General features: G+C 45.3%; 1 protein-coding gene across 1 annotated transcript; it reads left to right on the top strand.

Moving 5' to 3' along the window:
* The first annotated feature begins 384 nt into the window (after window positions 1-384).
* Window positions 385-21688, top strand: LOC135825738 (receptor-interacting serine/threonine-protein kinase 3-like). Its single transcript, XM_065338359.1, has 8 exons — window positions 385-1376; window positions 9519-10076; window positions 10664-10807; window positions 12011-12160; window positions 14861-15013; window positions 15582-15719; window positions 17572-17712; window positions 21305-21688. Exons 1-8 carry the CDS (start codon window positions 429-431, stop codon window positions 21440-21442), a joined length of 2370 nt encoding a protein of 789 aa, XP_065194431.1. The 5' UTR covers window positions 385-428; the 3' UTR covers window positions 21443-21688.
* The last annotated feature ends 378 nt before the right edge of the window (window positions 21689-22066 follow it).

The raw sequence follows: 22066 nt of genomic DNA, 5'->3' as shown, positions 1-22066 counted from the left end.
CAACTGTTGAGGCGAGAGAGAGCTCTTCATGTCTGTACCTAGTACTGCACATGACATTTTTGTTCTATTGTAGACCGCAAACAGGGAGGTGAGAACGGGAATGCACACCCCAGTGTCGAACTGGACTACACAGCGGCGGATCCAGCGATCTCTACAGAGGGGTACGGGTTCCAGTATACACTGTACTAGTAGTAGACAAAACTGAATAGCTGATACATGTACACGTACACGCATACGCTTTCCAGCAGTACATCACTACAGTCATGTACATTTACGAAATTTAGGGGTTCCGCGGAACCCCTCCTGGATCCGCCCCTGCTACACCAGTCTGTAGTCTACGGACTACACACACACACAATGCAGTGTACGTCTAACGCCATAACAAGGGGTTAGGTGCTGAACACTAGCAGACACAATCAAGCACACATATGCGAGAGCAAGACGATTGTGTGTTACACTATTATATTAGTGCAATGGCAAGGTTTGAGACTCAGCTCCAAGAGAGACTTGGTGTCCCAGATTCGATTTGGCTCGGATTTGTCCAAGTTGACCTGAACAAACCTGAAATAGGCCGTGGTTCTGATGCCACTGTGTATACAAGTGAGTTGGAGGGTCTCCCTGTTGCTGTGAAGGTCTTACATAGTATTTTACACCAGCAGGGCAATGAAGGGCGTGCAGCTCTTCTGCAGCGATTCGGCACTGAGTGCCTAGTCATGCGCCGACTGCAACATGAAAGAATTGTGCGACTCCTCGGGGTCGGCATTGCTCCCAATCAATCTCCGTGTATAGTGGTAGAACTGATGGCCGGCTCGCTAGGTGATCGAATTGGAGTTGAGCCAAGAGAGCCATTCGCTCAAAGCCTTCAGTATCTAGTCGACGTGGCAGAAGGCTTGCGCTTGCTACACGGCAAGAACATTTTGCACCGCGATTTGAAACCACATAACATCTTGATCACGGCAGGGAGAGCCAAGATAGCTGATGTTGGTTTGGCCCGCACTCTTCACGGTAGTCAAGGTGCGGACGGCACGGCTTTGACGCGGTGCCCCGGTACGCCTTATTTTATGCCTCCAGAGAGCCTACAAGTAGGAACAGCATACGACGAGAAACTGGATGTGTTTTCTCTAGGAGTGGTGATGCTGTCGCTGCTTGTGGGACGACCACCATCCCCAACTGAAGCTACTGTTCTGCTGGAAAATGGAACGTGGAGATCAGTTCCGGAGGGTCGGCGACGCAAGGCAGACCTGGATCGACTGGGCTCGGATCATCCACTACATTCTCTAATCTTGTCGTGTCTGCATGATAATCCTGGATCTAGACCCACATCGGCTGATGTTCACATGCACTTACTGCAGATCTCACCTCGTGCTAAGCCTAAGGTATGGATGTACTCACATAGTATAACATGACTTTGTACTCACTGTGCTGTACTGTTAGCATACAGTCTAGCTGGGTATACATGGAATGTGTACATGTAAATGGGAAATACTGGCTGATGCATGCCTGAATGGTGCAGCTACCAGGGCATGCATTAGACCTGGCTTTGCCTATCTACACACTCATACTCTAAGGGCGCGTTCGCCAAATTGTCACTCTTTGACTTTTCCAGGAGATTCGTTTTTCGGAAGGGATGGCCTTATTGGTCTCTTCAGAAAAAGGTACTCCTCGAAACTCCACCACTTCATCCGATGGGAGAGGTGGATTAGTTCCGAAGAGTTTGGAATAGCTACGACATGTAGTACGTGGAGATGGTCGATCTGATCGGATCGGACGTCATCATCGCCAAGACAATACGACTGAAAAACTATAAAATGACAAAAACCGTTCTAATGAGACACTTCAACTAATCTCTTTAAAAAATTTGTTCGAACAGTTGATGAAGACAATTCAAACGCCCCCTAAGTCTTAGCTGGCTGTGCAGCATGACATTGTATTACACAGGATAAGGGTCCTGATCTTTCAGTGGAGGCGGCGCAGGCTGTCTGGACTGTTACACTTCAACAAGGCAAAACACTGACGTGGGCAAGATGATTGTATTGAAAAACACAGGCCTCACAATCACGTGCTGGCTGGTGACTGGCTGTTCCTACATGTATGACATCAGCCATGTGAGGTGTACATAGGAGTAGAGTGCATCTGCAGTATGCATAGTATAGCCCTGTGATATTATGTAATCAACTGGGGGGGGGGGGGGGGAGGGGGGGTGTTATAGATTTGCATAAGTCCCTCCTTATCCAGAATGGTAACATGAAAACACATGAAAAAAGTAGTGGATCAGAGCAAGAGTACATAACCCCTGGGGTACATAACCCCTGGGGTTATGTACTTACTCCTGATCAGAGCCATAAGGGGTCGTCCGTGATTTTCGAAAAAAGGGGGTGGGTGGTCAGGAGTGCTGGCGGAATTTAATTTTTTGATTTTTCCGAGTCCAGTTTTCATACACTTTTATTTATTTTTTGCTTCAGTGACTTTCACACAGTTTTTGCAGTGACTGTGCAGTGTACTGACTGTACTCGTAGTGTCGCAAACACCAGTATGATGAACATGTACCCAAAGTATGTGAACGCATCTTTTATGATCACTTATACAGACATGTTTCGCCGTTTCTGAGTCCCGCACAATCTGGGTTTCGTAAAGGCGACTCCACCTCCCTTCAACTGACCCGCATCGTGCAGCAGGTGTGCCAGCATAGGGATAACAGAGCGCTTGCTGCCATTTGCTTCTTTGACTTGGCCAAGGCGTTTGATACCGTCTGGCATCGAGGACTTTTGGCAAAGCTCGAGCATGCATTCAGGGTACGTAAACAACCACTCTCCTGGCTGAAATCTTATCTCTCTGGGCGTTATCAGTACGTAACTGTGCTTGACACATCCTCGGCTGCAGAGCCAGTATTGTCAGGGAGTTGATTGTGGGTATATGGGGTGTTACAGCGAGTCTGTAGCCCAATACCAGCGGCTTTGTCGTAGGTGCTGATGTACCTTGCCCTTGAACGACTGGAGTAGAGGGACGTCAGGCGTGGCGGAGACTGCAGCACAGTTGGGGGCAAGTTGTTCCACTCGTCAATGATGCTTTAGGGAAGCACCGTCGCACGTAATCAGGAGAGGAAGCCGGGAGGACGTTCTGTAGCTGAGACTCGTGGCGCACCGAGTGGTCGGACCGAGTTCGAGGACATGTTCGTGGAGGAAGCTGTGGGGGGGGGGGACCAGCGGCGTTAGTTGCGGTGGCCCTGCCAGACACATCAGTTTATACATATAGCTGAGGGCGGCGACCAATCTCCTTGCTGCCAAACTCTGGAGGAGGACATCAGGGCCAAGAATGTGGAGGGCAGTTCTTATTTTCTAGCTGGGAATTGGGAACGAGAGAGCTTGGAAGCTCAGGGCCCTACGCTATGCTTTTATGCTTTTTTGCCTTGCTCATCGTACATGTGTAATGGGTAGCCGAGTGGTAGTTATAAGAACTGATGGAAATGTCTTTTTCCGTTGATTAGCCACATCACTGTATTGCAAAAACGTTTCAATCGGTTTGAATATTATGAGTTAGGCAAAAGTATTTGCAGAATTTATTGCGGATTGTTATTTCTCTAATAATCATCTACTTTTGTTTTGCTCCTTCTTTAATTTTTATCTCCTTATATTGTAAATCAACAAATTTTGGCCGATGAGAAATAGAAACCTCTCGATTAGAGAGGTTAAGATGCACGTTATTTCCGACGTGACGCGCAGTTTCACGTCAAATTTGAAATCGATCGGTATTTTTGCTCTCACATGCATCCATTGCTCAATCATGCATCATTTGCCTATATGACAAACGTTGGCCTGCGATTTACTTTGGCCGGTTGGTACCAAGCGGCGAAATCAGCGAAATTAAATCGCCAGCGAACATTAGTTGATTTTAATACAGGAATCGGATTTTCTGGCCTTTTTGTAGTAATACATTTACATTGACCTGTTGAGCCAATGACGACGCCGAATGCATGGTTGCCTGTGGAGCACATTACATAACTTTACAGTCTCCTAAAATACGTATCCTGTCCGACGGCAAAAGAGGCTGCAGATTTAGTTTTTCTGCGCGTCGACGGGATGTCTGTGACGCGAAAGTTCAGCTCGCGTTATTTGGCTCGCATGTCGAAAAAATCAACGCGAGTGACCTGCTGCTCACGTCGAAATTTGGACATTACATAACTTTACAGCCTCCTATATAAATACGTATCCTGTTTTACGGCAAAAGAGGCTGCAGATTTAGTTTTTCTGCGCGTCGACGGGATGTCTGTCCTGACGTTTCCTGGGACCGACGCTGACTCTGCCGATCACGGGCGTTCTGGACTCGACGGGATGTCTGTCCTGACGTCTCCTGGGACCGGCTTAGACTCTGCCGATCACGGGCGTTCTGGACTCAACGGGATGTCTGTCCTGACGTTGCCTGGTACCGCCGGACTCTACCGATCACGGGCGTTCTGGAGTCGACGGGATCTCTCTTCCGACGTTTCCTGTGACCGGCACTGAATCGCTCGTTCACGCTTATTTTGGAGACGACGGGATCTCTCTTCCAAAGTATGTTTATGCTGACGCATCCTATCACCTAATCGGCGTCTATTCTAATTTAATTTCCTCCTCGTCTCCCTATTTCTTTCCAAATCCCCCTCTACATCAGGGAGTCGTATGCATAATACGACGAATATTGGTACGGTACGGGACAGATACAGGAGCCCGCAAATATTGTGGACAGCTGTTATGTACAATCCTGTAGAGCCTTTGTAGTCACAGATACGGGACAGATACGGGACAGATACAGGATAGCGCCAGGCGTGACACAAACAAACAAACAAACAAACAAACACACACACAAATACCAAACGAGAGAGCTTGGAAGCTCAGGGCCCTACGCTATGCTTTTATGCTTTTTTGCCTTGCTCATCGTACATGTGTAATGGGTAGCCGAGTGGTAGTTATAAGAACTGATGGAAATGTCTTTTTCCGTTGATTAGCCACATCACTGTATTGCAAAAACGTTTCAATCGGTTTGAATATTATGAGTTAGGCAAAAGTATTTGCAGAATTTATTGCGGATTGTTACATGTATTTCTCTAATAATCATCCACTTTCGGTTTGCTCCTTCTTTTCTTTTTATCTCCTTATACTGTAAATCAACAAATTTTGGCCGATGAGAAATAGAAACCTCTCTATTAGAGAGGTTAAGATGCACGTTATGTCCGACGTGACGCGCAATTTCACGTCAAATTTGAAATCGATCGGTATTTTTGCTCTCACATGCATCCATTGCTCAATCATGCATCATTTGCCTATATGACAAACTCTGGCCTGCGATTTACTTTGGCCGGTTGGTACCAAGCGGCGAAATCAGCGAAATTAAATCGCCAGCGAAAATTAGTTGATTGTAATACAGTAATCGGATTTTCTGGCCTTTTTGTAGTAATACATGTACATTGACCTGTTGAGCCAATGACGACGCCGAATGCATGGTTGCCTGTGGAGCACATTACATAACTTAACAGTCTCCTAAAATACGTATCCTGTCCGACGGCAAAAGAGGCTGCAGATTTATTTTTTCTGCGCGTCGACGGGATGTCTGCGACGCGAAAGTTCAGCTCGCGTTATTTGGCTCGCACGTCGAAAAATCAACGCGAGTGACCTGCTGGTCACGTCGAAATTTGGACATTACATAACTTTACAGTCTCCTAAAATACGTATCCTGTCCAACGGCAAAAGAGGCTGCAGATTTAGTTTTTCTGCGCGTCGACGGGATGTCTGTCCTGACGTTTACTGGGACCGGCGCTGACTCTGCCGATCACGGGCGTTCTGGACTCAACGGGATGTCTGTCCTGACGTTGCCTGGGACCGGCGGACTCTGCCGATCACGGGCGTTCTGGAGTCGAAGTGATCTCTCTTCCGACGTTTTCTGTGACCGGAGCTGAATCGCTCGTTCACGCTTATTTTGGAGACGACGGGATCTCTCTTCCAAAGTATGTTTATGCTGACGCATCCTATCACCTAATCGGCGTCTATTCTAATTTAATTTCCTCCTCGTCTCCCTATTTCTTTCCAAATCTCCCTCTACATCTGGGAGTCGTATACATAATACGACGAATATTGGTACGGTACGGGACAGATACAGGAGCCCGCAAATATTGTGGACAGCTGTTATGTACAATCCTGTAGAGCCTTTGTAGTCACAGATACGGGACAGATACGGGACAGATACGGGATAGCTCCAGCCGTGACACAAACAAACAAACAAACAAACAAACAAACAAACACCAAATTAAAGCTGTGTGGACCCTGGCTAGCGCCAGACGTTACTGAAGTAACGTCTTCTGCATAGCTACGGGAATTAAAGCTGTGTGGACCCTGGCTGGCGCCAGACGTTACTGAAGTAACGTCTTCTGCATAGCTACGGGAAAAATCATAAAATTAATGGGAAAGAATGGGGTGGGTGGGTGGGTTAGAGACAATTTTGCGCGAGGACGGATTTTTAATTTTGTGATAATTACGGACGAGAAGTTATTATTATTATTCACTAGTTTGAGTTATTATTATATTATCACATGGCACGTGATTGTTGCCCGTACTCCAGCGAATCAGCACCTTTCGCGCCGCGGGCAATAATATGCGATATTGCCCGCAAAAAATAGTTTATTTGCCCGCAAAAAAATAGTTTATTTCAGTGATCGCGTGACTACGATCGTACGACGACTCTGTAGACTGTACGACTCTACGACGAGTCGCAGTGTAGCATTGAGACGAAGATGGAATTCTTTTTGGAGATGGACATCCCGACAATGGACATGGCCTCGGATGTCTGCCGTGTGGTGCTTGCAGGGATCATTTGTTCAGTCATGTTGGCAGCCTGACCGTCGGTAAGCTTGTGGATAAGATTCAGTTCTGCTCGAAGTGGTACTGTGATCACAAGCAATTATTTGAAATAACACAAATTCAACTCAGCGTCGTGCGTTTTCAAATCCTCGCAAAGTCACTGCCTGTGTGTGGTCTTCATGTGCCACGCAAAACTCTTACCAGGCTCATCTAACCTTTGCTTGAACAACAAACACAACAATTCAGGAATGTTTTGCAATGAAAAATACAGCTATCTGGAGCTGAAAAAAAGAAGAAAAATTGTCCTCAGAATTACACACCACCAGGGAGTCGTCAAATACTTGCACTTGTTGCAGTACTGTATTTGACAACTTCCTGATACACATGTAAACATGAAGAAACTCTTTGTGGTAGCACTCTTAATTTTTCAATTGAAATTATGATTCTGCTGTATTTTATTGTCGTTGCCATGTCTATTGCTATGACGATGCGGTGCCGGCACTTTTTTTCTGTCTCCGTCTTTCAGTACTGTATACTCTCTGATGGCCTGTAGAAGACTTTTTGTTAGGGTGTAGGAGAAATATCTTCATTTTTCCTGTTTTGATAATGATAGCACATCAATATACATTGTGGTCATAATGTGTTGGCATTTGGGTTAACAACAGCAGCCCAATGGTCTGCTCTGTGGGCCATGTGATAAATTTGTTATCACATGGTTGCTGCAGGCCTTATGGCATATTATTGCCCCGAGAGGTTAGCCCGAGGGCCGTAGGCCCGAGGGCTAACCTCGAGGGGCAATAATATGCCATAAGGACCTTGCAACCATGCGATAACATATACATAATTAGGCCTTTCCCAAATCGGCCATTTATTTAGGCCTATTCGGCTTTTCGATCGGCTGAAAAAATCTCCAGAATCGGCTGAAAATTTCTGTAAAAGGTGGAAATTCGGCTCTAAAGTCGCAGCCACCTTTCGCAGATAATGGCTATAGAAATTGTATTTGCATGCTATTGAGGCACTAAAACATCAATTTTCGGCGAATTTAGTGCGAAAATTGCGTATTCGGCTCAAAGATCGGTGATTTTTTCAAAAACCACTATTTTCGGCCAATGTTTCTGCCGGCCGATTTGGGAAATGCCCAAGGGCCGTGACGCAGGCGCGCACGAGCGGTCATGCCCAGTTGCCCACGACCCTGCAAAACATGATTGTATATTCGGCGATTTCTTGGTAAAATCTCAGAATTCGGCCAAAGATCGGTGATTTTCTGAAAGTAGAAAGGAAAAGGGCATATGGAAACGAGTTAAGAGTAACTCTCCACCACTGTAACTAGTTTCCATATGTCCTTTTCCTTTCTACTTGTACAAGTACTTTTATTATTGGCTCAATACCCGAGTTTCAGATTTTCTGAAAAGGCAACTTTTCGGCGAATTTTTCGGCCGGCCGATTTGGGAAAGGCCTAATAATAATCCATAGTGTGTGTGTGTGTTTGTGTGTGTGTGTGTGTGTGTGTGTGTGTGTGTGTGTGTGTGTGTGTGTGTGTGTGTGTGCATATGTATGCCAACCTGTCGGAAGGCTACCCTCTTGCCAAAGCATTTTTGGAAGTTGGACTAGTTTCGGCTTCACAATCCAGTGTGTCGTTACTATAATTGCTTTCATGGCTGAGGTTGTTGGTATGTCTGCTGGCTCTGGGTTCCCAGTACTCAGTAGCTGAGGCTGGTTGGTAAAGTAACTCCAATTTCACTTCAAGGTACCAGTGCATCTTGTGTCTGCTTCTATCAAAGCAGCGTGCTGTCTATACTGGTTACCCCAGCAAGTGTAGGGTGTGCATGGGTAACTGTCTGGGCTGTTATATGCTGATGTGATCCGTTTGGTGTAGACCAGGTGTGCATTAGTGGTCAATTCACATGGCTTCGCCAGTTGTGTGGATTAGACAGTAATCTGGCGCAAGTCTTGATCTGTCTCATTCAGATCTTGTTCGCTATCGTTGCTATCAGAGAAAATCTGTGGGTGCACATCCAGTGCATTTGCAGTTTTGCGTGCTTCTCTTGCGACGGGCGTATACATGGTACGTGGTGTGTGTATGTGTGTGTGTGTGTGTGTGTGTGTGTGTGTGTGTGTGTGTGTGTCTGTGTGTGTGTGTGTGTGTGTGACATATGGTGCAGTGGTATGTGCAGCGATTTCCAATCGATAAGTTGCGGGTTCGATTCCGGACGATTATGGTCACACACGTCTTTTTTTCTCTTTTTCAGACTCTTCCTGACTTTTCTCTCATTCTCCTGGGTGGTTACCAACAGCCAGTGCACGCCGGAGTATGTGGTGTGATAGGTGTGCGGTAAAAAAAAATGAAAAGACCAAAAATAGGGATTCACTGGCCTGAAAAAGTCACTTCAAATAGCTGTATGGTATAGACCAGGCTGAATAGTGACGGTCTTCAGCCTTGCAAGCTGTTGAATGGTGCAATCCCGGGCCAGCACAAGTTGCTATGGCTTCTGCCGTATCATTGCTTTCATCGCCTCCGGGATGGGCGTCAGAAGGTCAAAAAAGGTGTGTGACAGTGTGTGTGTGTGTTTGTGTGTGTGTGTGTGTGTGTGTGTGTGTGTGTGTTTGTGTGTGTATGTGTATATGAGTGTGCATGTTTGTGTGTGTATGTGTGTATTTGTGGTTGGTGTTATTTTTTACCTGTTTGTCTAGTCCGCAGATGGCTATTTGAGTCAGTTTGCAGACATTCTGGCTCAACTGAAAACGATGTCCACACAACAGCAGGCAATCATCACCCGACTGACAGCTGTGGAAGAGAAAGTGAACGGCATGGATGAATTGAGGGAGAGAGTTTCTACCATCGACACTTACCTCAGTGCCCACTCATCAACTCTCACTTCACTCAACTCCACCGTGGATTCACACTTAGTCATAGTGGACTCACACTTTGCGTCAGTGGATTCACGCACAGCTGCAGTGGAATCCACACCTTCGTCTAGATCCAGTACTATGCCTACTCAACGTCCGACTGCGACTACCTCACACAGCCGTGACTCTATTCCCCAGTCCACTCCATCACAAAGCAGTACATCTTCTACAACACCGCTGATGATGTCATCCAGCGCTTCCTCAGCTCAAACACATGTTAGATTGTCCAGACAAGGGTCAGCCTCAGATCAGTCTACCTTGCCCAGAAACACGTTGTCAGCATCACCATCAGCAGCATCATCAGCAGCAGCAGCAGTAATAGCTGCATCTCCACCACAGAAGGTGGGTCTACTTTGAACGGCTTACTTTTAGAAGTTCATGCGACGGTATATCAAATTTCCCTTACAGTCGGTTGCCTTGCATCACCGGGGTGTGAAGTGGTACTTGTATGACGTCATCAAGCATTCGTTGAGTATAGTTTACATACACACAACACTGGTGTGTGTTCAAGTCAGAGTTTCACTATGCAGGGCAAAACCATGAGTATATATGACTAGTTACGCTACAAATGATATTGGTTTAGTGCTTTCCTTTGTTCGTTTTGCTGCCGACTCCATTGTGTTTGCCTCAATGTTGAGTTTGTGGTCATGGTAGCGCTTGAAACTGCTTTGCCATGGACATTCCAGAGAATTGATAGCGCTGCCCATTCTGATCAATTTTTGTAGGGTTGTATAGTCAATAATGTGTTCCCTCACCTTAGGGTGATGTATATCCCATCATCTACTCATTTTACGAAACATGAGGCCAATGAAAATTTGAAATCGAAGTATGAAGTGTATGACCACCCAGCCAGGTTTGACATCACTACTTTCTCCCTCAATTGTCCTAGTGTTGATTACTGTTGTTCTTACTGCTCTCCTGTACTGCAGCGTGATTACACACAGATCCACAAATCAAGTTACTCATTTGGTAGTGAGGGCAGTGGGAGAGATCAGTTTAACAACCCTTGGGGACTAGCAACCAACAAAGCTGGTGACCTGATCATCTGTGACAGCAACAACCACAGAATAAAGGTAACTAAACTCACAGTACATTGCTATCCGGCAAGCCCATTGTGTATGAAAATGTCACTCTGATGGATGACCTGCTCGAGAGGGTCTGTATGTGCATTTGTAGAATTGAAAAAGAAGTATCCCAATTGGTCAGGTTGAAGATGCTCAAGACTGTCTGAAACAGTAGTAGACAATCCCTTGGATGAATTCTTCAACATTCTAAATTTTACGTTATTGCACTATCCAGTTAACCTGTACACCCATTGAACACAAGAGCTGAGAAATTGATAGGAGTAGAATGTCATTTCTCTTGCAGATCAATTTTCTAAACTACCAAACTGGAGAAAGGTGATTATTGTAAATCACAAAAGACTTTGTATACCTGTGACATCCCCCCCCCCCCCCACTCCTACTTGTAAATGGTTTCTTGGCCGGGCCATTGCAATTGCACATCACCACCGCAACGAGGACAATTTCATTGTAATTTTGATATCTCAGACCCTGAAGACAGCTGCTTTGCTCCAACAGAGCTCATCAGTGGTGGTTGGTGATAGTGGGTGATTCGGGTGAAGGAATAATGTTATAATAGGGTAAAACAGTCGCAATTGTGCGATTTCTACATCGAAGTGTGACATGCCATAGGCATAGGACACTGTGGCTTTAGGTGATAACAGATAGCGTTATTGGGACATTCTTTCAGGTCGTCTGCAGTACTAGAATTGGTGCAAAATCAACAAACAAAGAGAGGTGCTATTATATGCCGATAGCCACTTATACATACGAGTGCTGAATGTCCAAACACTGCACGCTTGTGTTGTCACATCTATTAAAACTGTCAGTTATCACCTTACCCCTTTGTGTGCTAGGGCATGTCACACTAGAGAGAACGTGTGCAATGATGACAACTTTTCGCACCTCCAATGATGAGCTAGCTCTGTTACCGTGTTGGAACAAAACAGCTGTCTGAGGGCCTGAAAAGTCAATATCTCAACTAAACTGTCCTCGATATGGTGGTGATGTGCAAGTGGAATGGTGCGGCCGACAGCGCATTGGAGAGTGGAGATGTGACTGACATTTTTGAACGAGCTTTTCGCTAGATTCACACTATAGAACTGAAACCAAATGTTTGCATGGCTTTTTGTAAATTTGGATCCGGGCTATGTATGTGTGCCTGGTTGTGCTTTAAAATGTTGTATTTGTTTTCCTTTTTGTCAATGCACTTAGGTACATGGTGTTGATGGCCAGTTCAAGCAGACGACTGGTCGGACGGGTCGGAAGGGTACAAATTGTGGAGAGTTCAACTACCCAGCAGCTGTGCACGTAACAGATGATGAACGAGTGATCATTGCTGAGGCTCTCAACAACCGACTGCAGGTATGGTCTTGGTGTTCCAATCATGTTGTAAGGATTACATGTAAACAGTAGGCTCTTTTACGTGCAAAACTGATCAACAATGCAGTAAAGCCAGCTGCTCAGAAAAACTTCAAAAAGGCCCAGAGACACAAAAGAGAAAGCCGGGACACGGTGAGGGACCGTCAGTAAATACATGTACTAACTTTGAGATGGCGTCGCTGCGTTCCTTTCTTGAACCACTCACCTCAGAAATGCCCCCCTCCCCCAATGCAGATAATACCACTCATAATAAACACCATACTATGCACACGTATACACTACAGTCGACCCCACTTATAACGAACTCGCATTATACCAAATCTTTAAGGCCGCATGTAAACCAAGTGCACCTGAGTCATACTGTCATGGGCCACATGCTCACCTGAACCTGAAACCAAGGCCAAGGATCCTATATGCATGGCATGTTTCTGGGAGCACAGCGTATGGCTGTGTATGTGTCCCTGTCTACTCTGCCGTGATGTGTGTAGTGCAGTGTAGTGTAGTGCGTCTCAACGCCTACCTGGAAAAGGGCTCGAAAGTGCTACGTCACAGCATAGCAACAATTTCAAAAATTCAAAATCTGGATCCACTTGGATCCAGATTTTGTATGGATCCAAGCTAGGCCCCCGTGTAATATGCCGGCATTTATTTGAGCATTTTCGGTACAATCCGCGAACCCAGCACTTTGGGCTCGTGATGCAGTATTTTGGGGGAAACGGAGCACTTGGCCGTTGTGTATCAAAATGGAGAGAAGAAAAACTTCCCAAACAAGAACGTCACTTCCGCATTCCGTGGGTTAGCTTCTTGTTGAGTAGTTTATGAATTGAAAATAATGGTTTTGACCAGGGAGTCGTAAAATACCGGTATTTTCTGACTCTCTGGTTTTGAGTCTTTTGACGCCGTGTGCTGAGGATTACAAAAAAGTGAGCATTTTCGGAGCATTTTCGGCAAGGTTTGGGAGCATTTTCGGCAAGGTTTACGAGAATTTCCCAAAAGCATTTTCAGCAAAGTTTCGGGCATATTACACCGGGCCCTAATTCAAGCACATTTCAAGCGGTCTTACTCACAGCAAGGTGATGTAGCCAGTGAAACTGACTGGAGTGGCTAATGAGGGTGGGGTGACAACTGGTGGCGAAGTAAAAGTCACACCTGGATACGACATGCGTGGGTTGCTATATACACACTGAGGCAATTGCAAAGTCACACCTTAGTGGATTCAAACTAGAAATCTGATGTGATTCTGATGTGACACTCAACCATAAGGAATTATATCTTGATGCCAGTGACAGTCGAGGCCAAACACACAGACACATCTGTGAACGTGCACAGCCCCCCCCCCCCAACACACACACACACCTTAACACATACACCATACACCCGAACACACACACACACACACACACACACACACACACACACACACACACACACACACACACATTTGAACACACACCCACACACACCTGAACACCCCACCCACACACCCACACACCTGAACACACACACACACACCCACCCACACACACCTGAACACCCCCACCCACCCACCCACACACACACACACCTGAACACACACGCACACACCTGAACACCCCCACCCCCACACACACACCTGAACACACACGCACACACCTGAACACCCCCACCCCCACACACACACCTGAACACACGCACACACACCTGAACACCCCCACCCCCACACACACACCTGAACACATGCACACACACCTGAACACCCCCACCCCCACACACACACCTGAACACGCACACACACCTGAACACCCCCACCCCCACACACACACCTGAACACGCACACACACCTGAACACCCCCACCCCCACACACACACCTGAACACGCACACACACCTGAACACCCCCACCCCCACACACACACCTGAACACATGCACACACACCTGAACACCCCCACCCCCCCACACACACCTGAACACGCACACACACCTGAACACCCCCACCCCCACACACACACCTGAACACGCACACACACCTGAACACCCCCACCCCCACACACACACCTGAACACGCACACACACCTGAACACCCCCACCCCCACACACACACCTGAACACGCACACACACCTGAACACCCCCACCCCCACACACACACCTGAACACGCACACACACCTGAACACCCCCACCCCCACACACACACCTGAACACGCACACACACCTGAACACCCCCACCCCCACACACACACCTGAACACGCACACACACCTGAACACGCACACAAGTACGAGTATACTACACTGTACACTGTACTTCGAAGTAGCATTATACGAGTGTTCCTTTCTACACTTTGTCGTGTATAATCACCACCTCGTTTACTAGCCTTTCTACTTATGTTGATCACATTTATCCCTTATGTGTCGATTGTATCACCACTCGACTACTTAACCTTTGTCTATTTACCGCTTACCCTTACATGTAGTTCCGTAAAATCCACTAATAACCGGAGCAGAACATCGATTCTGGAATTACACACCCTTTTTAACTCTAAACGCGTTTACTTGCATGGTAATGTCTCTGGCCCTAATACTGCTTTTAATAGCGTTAATTATACATTTGTCTCCTCGAAAACTGGTCCTAAGCATTTGACCAAGTTATTTTCCATTTCTAAATCATCTTGACTTCTCCTGTCCATCTCCATGCCCCCTCTGCAGATCACTGACAAGGACTTCTCAGAGTTCAGCACCATAGGAAGGCGTGGATCAGGAATTGGCGAGTTCAGTTTCCCGGTTGGTGTTGTCCAAGTGAACCACAGCGTACTGGGCCAGTGCTTTGCAGTGGCAGATTTCAAAACCCATCGGGTTCAGGTAATAACGAGACGACAGTACACACGGTACATGTACAGTGTGTACTGTGTAAAATCCTTCTCCTATCCACTAACAGTGCACTGCGGTATACATAAAGATAAATAAAATTCAAAAAATTCACGGTCGCGTGAGACTCGGCTGGAAGCCGAGTTTTCCGCATCCGCCGTGGGAACGCCACCACCCTCTAGGATCAAATACATAAAGATAGAACTAGCCGGTATCACTGTTCACCATCAAGTAGTTGGACTGTTTTCAGTCATGTAACCGCAGGTTATGTGTGTGTGCGTGAGTGCGTGTATGTATGAATATGCACGTGGGTTCCATTGGCATACCAGTGCATGACTACATGTACTGGTATAGAAAGCTTCATAAAGCTCTGTCACAGCCCAACCACAAAATCTAGTTGTAAGTTGTGTGCAAATGAATTACATATCTCACAGGTTTACACACAGTTGAGAGGAATCAAACGCGTTTCTGCTGTAACTCTGAGTTTCACGGTTTTAACCGATCATCAGACGACAACTCACAGGTCAATATTCTTTCTTCTATGTACACTGGTACTGTACAGATTGTGCCATGCAGTGGTGAGACAGGATATGCATTTGGAAAGTTAGGTGGTGATCAAGGCCAATTTCGATATCCAAGAGGCATCACATTGCACCTCAACAGGCTGTTTATTGCTGACCAGGACAACCATCGCATCCAGGTATGTTATCATGTTAATCTGGCAACGACGTCAACAATGATGCAGAATACGACAACAGCCGCAATGACAACGACGGCAACAATGATGATGCCAACAGAGATGACGGCAACAACAACAACAACAACAACAACAACAACAACAACAACAACAACAACAACAACAACAACAACAAGTTAACAATAACAACAACTACTACCACTACTACCACTACTAAAACTACTACAGCAGCAGCAGCAGCAGCAGCAATGGAAGCAGTAGCAAGTTCAGCTATATCCTTGTGACAGGTCTTTGTAGGTGGCTGTTCCAAACTTCGGTGCTCACACTTCATTCTGATTGACTTGACACTTCACTGACTCATGACTGCCGTCTAGAGACCATGAGCGGAAAGTAGAATGTTTGACTCAGAAAATCTGCAAAAAAGCGCCACCCTCTAGCTCTGCTATATGCAGTGTTTCGGGGAATTCCCCCTGTATCAGTTGAGCTTCAGAACGTTACTGTAATCTGTGCTCTGAGAGCACTGCAAAATGTGTTGCGCTCTGGCAAGAGCCGAGGTCCAAAGTTTGGAGTAGCCACCTCCTTCAATTATTATATCCACTGCAACTGCAACATCTACATGTAGATCTGGAATTAAATTGTTTCTTTTTTGCATGTCTAGTGTGCATGAGACTTTACTGCTATTGACAACGCATCTATCGGAATATACACTGGACGCCATCTGGCAGGAAAACATTCATCCAATCATAGATGAATGTGTGCGTCATGCAAGTGCTTGATTGCCATGTTCGCCTAACTTTCTATCACACTTATCAATCGTCCTTATTGGCGTGACGCCATCGCGGAATAAAAGAATACAATAATATAATAAACAGTTTCCTCTGAGACAAAAATGCGATAATACTCATAAAAAGGACACACTTCAGGCTCATTACAAACATCTTGAAAGTTTTTGTCTTCACAAGTATACTTTCAAGCCTTCTCATCAGGTGAAATACAGGCAAGGGAAAAGGAACAGGAACAGTGGATTAAATACAGTAAGAAGGTGGTAAAACAGCGCAAAAAAAGAAGGTAGCTAAAGTAAACAGCGAAAAATGCAATAATGACACAAAGGTGCAAATGCGAGAAAACTCAATAAGCGTGACATGTAGTGCGACAACAAGAGACAACCACTGGACATACATGTAACTAACGAGGTTTTGACGACCTACCTAACAGCCTAAGTGTGAATTTGATTTGTTTCTGCTTGCAAAGGTTGGGTTTCTTTGTGTGGATGTATACAGCTTCCAAAACATTCAGCAATCTAGCACTGCGTATACCTTTGTGTCATTATTGCAATTTTCGCTGTTTACTTTAGCTACCTTCTTTTTTTGCGCTGTTTTACCACCTTCTTACTGTATTTAATCCACTGTTCCTGTTCCTTTTCCCTTGCCTGTATTTCACCTGACGAGAAGACTTGAAAGTATACTTGTGAAGACAAAAACTTTCAAGATGTTTGTAATGAGCCTGAAGTGTGTCCTTTTTATGAGTATTATAATATAATAACTTGTCCTCTTCAGTGGAAGAGTGTATAGCCTGATGTACGGTTAGACTCTTAAACATCATGTCTATACATCATGTCACAAACCAAACAGTGTCTGTGCTACAATAAATACATACATAGTAATCAAATGTTGGTGCCAGGTCCATGTTTTACCTCAGGTTTTGAGTTGCACACCAGTAACCTTATCACTACATAAGGATAGTAGCTATGCACTGCGTGTTGGAGTATTTTTCTTACACTCCTGTTGTATCTATACTCTTACTGTCAGAACAGTGGTGTGTGTGTAAATGTTCAATTTTTTTAATCCTGCAAAAGGTGATGACCATCGATGGAGAGTATATCACGTCGTTCGGGTCAAAGGGCAGCGGCTTTGGTCAGCTGCAGAGACCGAAACATGTCACTACAGATGCCTACGGCAATGTACTAGTCGCAGATTGTAACAATGGACGTGTTATGGTAAGGGAGAGCTTGTTGTCGTTTTCTTCTTTCTAAATACCTACAGGCAGAGAGTAGTACCCAGTACATATACAACAGTGGAGCATGGTCAGTTTGTTGCTAGTCTGTGATTCATGGTCAGTACAATCATCAGACAACACTGATATGAACACAGAAAGTGCTGTACACTGCATGCACAGAGTACAAGTAAAGAAAGAGTACATTAGCTCTTACAGTTCAAAAAAAAAGAAGAAGAAAAAAAGGTACATTCTACTCTTACACTACTTTCTTGTTTATAAGTGTGTCTCACATGCAAGCAAGCAATGAATACAGTACTAGCATGATTTCCAAAAATGGTACCTCTGGCACATATGCTTTAGGGTTTACCTAGTGTCCATGCATACTCAGATTGTGTGGAGTGCTGAATGTCTGGAGAACAGAGCAAGGAATACAGTGGACACACATCAATGCTACAACCAAGTCTTGGATGTGCTGTGGCTGTGTTCTTACTGTATGCTTGGCTTGCATGTTGACATTAATTTTGGAGAAATGCCTAATCAGTTTAAGACTTTAAGTAGAACTTAAGTACTTGTATAGGAGTATGCCTTCGAAGCCCATCTATACATGTACTTTTGAAGTACTTGAAATATACGTGCCATGTTGTGGTGGATTCAGTTTACGCCGGTGTAAGAGGACTTTGTTTGAGGTACCGTTACTGAATCCCTGACCCAAATTGTCTCCATGGTGCTGGTTTGATGCATATTCATCTTTCAATGAATGAAAACATACTTCAGAAGTAGCAAAGTGGTTTACACACCTATTGCGTATACATTATTTTCTAGAGTATTGTCATGACATCAGTCTGAGTCATGAATATTGTTTCTCTGTACTGTGCCCACCATGTACTTGTGCCGGTGAATCACTGCGGTTTCACTTGTAACACGTATTTGATGCGATTTCTTGAACGTGGCAAGTATTGCCACGTGAGTGTGGTTCTTCGTGGGCTTTTCAGTGATATTGGACGAGGAACGGTTTGGACAAATGGTTTTTGGGTTCTTCTTCTTCTTGCCAATCCGAATGGTAGTTCAACTCTTGTTCTTTTTGCCTGGTGATATTTATTTTATTTTATTTATTTCTGCACCTCGTAGCATGTCAAGACAGCCAATTGAATTGAGGAGAGGGTGAGACCAACCACGGAAGAAGAGAAAAAAGAAAATGAAGAGCACGTACACAAAGTGGGAAGGGATTAGCAACTTAAAAAGCAATGGGATGCTCAGCGAGCTATGCAGCGGAACTGGTGACTGTGACTTTGTTTACTGGGAGATACTGAAGTGCTGTCTGACGAGGGTACGGAATTTGGGCATATCTGGAGCTTGTCTTACACTGGGAGGCAGTTGGAGCCACGTGGAGTAGGAGGAAAAGAAAGCCTTCCAAGGGGAATTTACGAATAGGGTAGACCTAGCTAGGGGGAGACGAACGCAGCTTCGGGTCGTGCCACCTGAATTGAACCAATTAAGGGACTGTAAATGAGCAGGGTGCTTGTCAAGAAAAATTGAATGTGCCAGGGTGCACTTGGAAGCATCAAGGTAATGTTGCAGAGTGGTAGTGGATGCAGCAGCATACAAGTCTAGATTTGTGATATAACGATCAGTACGAAATATGATGCACAGTATACGGCGATGGAGAACTTCTAATTTACCTATGTGGGTTTTGTTAATGGTGGACCAGGCTATATCGCGATGAATAAAATCAGTGCGTCACAGTGAATGGAACCTTATCTGACCCCGAGTCTGTGACATCCGGAGTGCCCCAGGGCTCCATTTTAGGTCCACTGCTCTTCCTCACATACGTTAATGACCTCCCCTATGCAATTCCCAATATTTCTTTGTTTGCAGATGATACCACTGTCCTTGCTTCCTCCCCATCTCACGCCACCCTGTACCCCAAAGGTCAGACCTGTATCAACGACATTGTTCACTGGATGAGCACTTGGTACCTTAAGCCAAATGTGACCAAAACCGAGCTCCTCCTTTTTCCCCCTCCCACAGATCCAGTGCCCATCTTCCACTTTCCCGATGATCCCGGTCACCCTATCTCTGTAGCGCCCCACCATAAACACCTCGGCATTGTCATAGATTCCGCCCTCTCCTGGTCTCACCATGCTGATCATGTGTCGTCCAAAGTATGCCTATCTGTCGGCATAATGTCAAGTCACTTGTCCCATTTGCCCCAAAATTGCCGGATTAATTTTTATAAATCATACATTCTTCCTCTCTTCACGTACGGCTTCCCTGCCTTGTCCACCATTAACAAAACCAACATAACTAAATTAGAAGTTCTCCATCGCCGTATACAGCGCATCATATTTCGTACTGATCGTTATATCTAAAATCTAGACTTGTATGCTGCTGCATCCACTACCACTCTGCAACACTACCTTGATGCTTCCAAGTGCACCCTGGCACATTCAATTTTTCTTGACCAGCACCCTGCTCATTTCCAGTCACTTAATTGGTTTAAGTCAGGTGGCACCACCCGAAGCTGCGTTCGTCTCCCCCTAGCTAGGTCTACCCTATTCGTAAATTCCCCTTGGAAGGCTTTCTTTTCCTCCTACTCCACGTGGCTCCAATTGCCTCCCAGTGTTAGACAAGCTCCAGATATGCCCAAATTCCGTACCCTCGTCAGACAGCACTTCAGTATCTCCCAGTAAACAAAATCACAGTCACCACTTCCGCTGCATAGCTCGCTGAGCGTCCCATTGCTTTGTAAGTTGCTAATCCCTTCCCACTTTGTGAACGTGCTCTTCATTTTCTTTTTTTATCTTCTTCGGTGGTTGGTCTCACCCTCTTCTCAATTCAATTGGCTGTCTTGACATGCCACGAGGTGCAGAAATAAATAAATAAATAAATAAGAATAAATCCAAGTCATTTCGCGACATGTATATGCCGCACTTTAGACAGCAGTAATACATCCGAAGAGAAGCCGGTGTGCCTTATACTACGATGGTCAAATCAACAGTTGTAAATGGGAAAGATGTCTTTATTTGGTGCCAAACAATTCAAATCGTTCAGATGGGGCATTTTATTCCAATGTGGCTTATACTCCAGTGTGGCTTATACTCCAGTGTGGCTTATACTCCAGTGTGGCTTATACCCCAGTGTGGCTTATACTCCAGTGTGGCTTATACTCCAGTGTTGCTTATACTCCAGTGTGGCTTATACTCCAGTGTGGCTTAAATTAAAATAATAAACATCCATGTCCATGTCCATTTTATGTCCACGCTCACTCATACCTTCCATGATACCATCAACATTGCGCATCTTTCATGCACCCGCCATGCATCATTCATGGATTACCCATACAATGTCATCATTCATGGATCAGCCATACATCAGCCATACATCATCCATACATCATTCATACATCATCCATACATCATTCATACATCATTTATACATCATTCATACATCATTCATACATCATTCATCCATCATTCATACATCATTCATACATCATTCATACATCAACATTCCACCATGCATCACCATGCATCAGCCATTTTAAATACGTGTTATTCATGTACGCTCACCTGTGTTGTCCATGTTCTCTGCAGGTATATGCAGCAGAAACATACACACCACTGGCTGAGTTTGGAAAAGGAGAGTTGAACCAGCCGATGGGTGTCTGCGTGACAAGTGAGGGTTTAGTTGCTGTTTCCAATTGGAGTAATCACAAGATTGTCGTGTTTTGAAGGTTTCTTTTTAGACACCTGTCATCAGTCACCTGCTCACACTTTTGTATGCATCATAACATAAATGGCCATAGCGTGACATAAACTGCTCTTGTATCCCATTCTACTCCTATACCCCCCCTCCCCCCTCCCCAACACACACACACACACACAACACACACACACGCACACACACGCACGCACACACACACATGCACACACACACACACACACACACACACACACACACACACACACACACTCACACACTACTACTACTACTACTACTACTACTACTACTACTACTACTAGCAGCATGACTGCCCAGAGGGGCAAGTGTCACCCCTATGGACACACACACACACACACACACACACACACACACACACACACACACATAACCCCTTAGTTGTACATGTACATCCTTAATAATTTTCAGTTGTCGTTTCTACACTTCTCGTTGAGAATTTGGTTTTCCTCCACTCATCCGCCGCCTTGCTTGGTGACGTGTTCTATCTTACAGCACTCTCACATGAACTGAACACATCTCACGTATTTTATACCACTGTACTTCGATTTCTTTAATGGATTAGGTAGATGCCGCAGCAGTTATTCCACACCTGTTTTTCTTAGGTAGCTTCTGGT

Source organism: Sycon ciliatum, chromosome 10, assembly GCF_964019385.1.
Source record: "Sycon ciliatum chromosome 10, ocSycCili1.1, whole genome shotgun sequence".
NCBI classification, from domain to species: Eukaryota; Metazoa; Porifera; class Calcarea; order Leucosolenida; family Sycettidae; genus Sycon; species Sycon ciliatum.
This window is presented reverse-complemented; position numbering and strand designations above follow the sequence as displayed.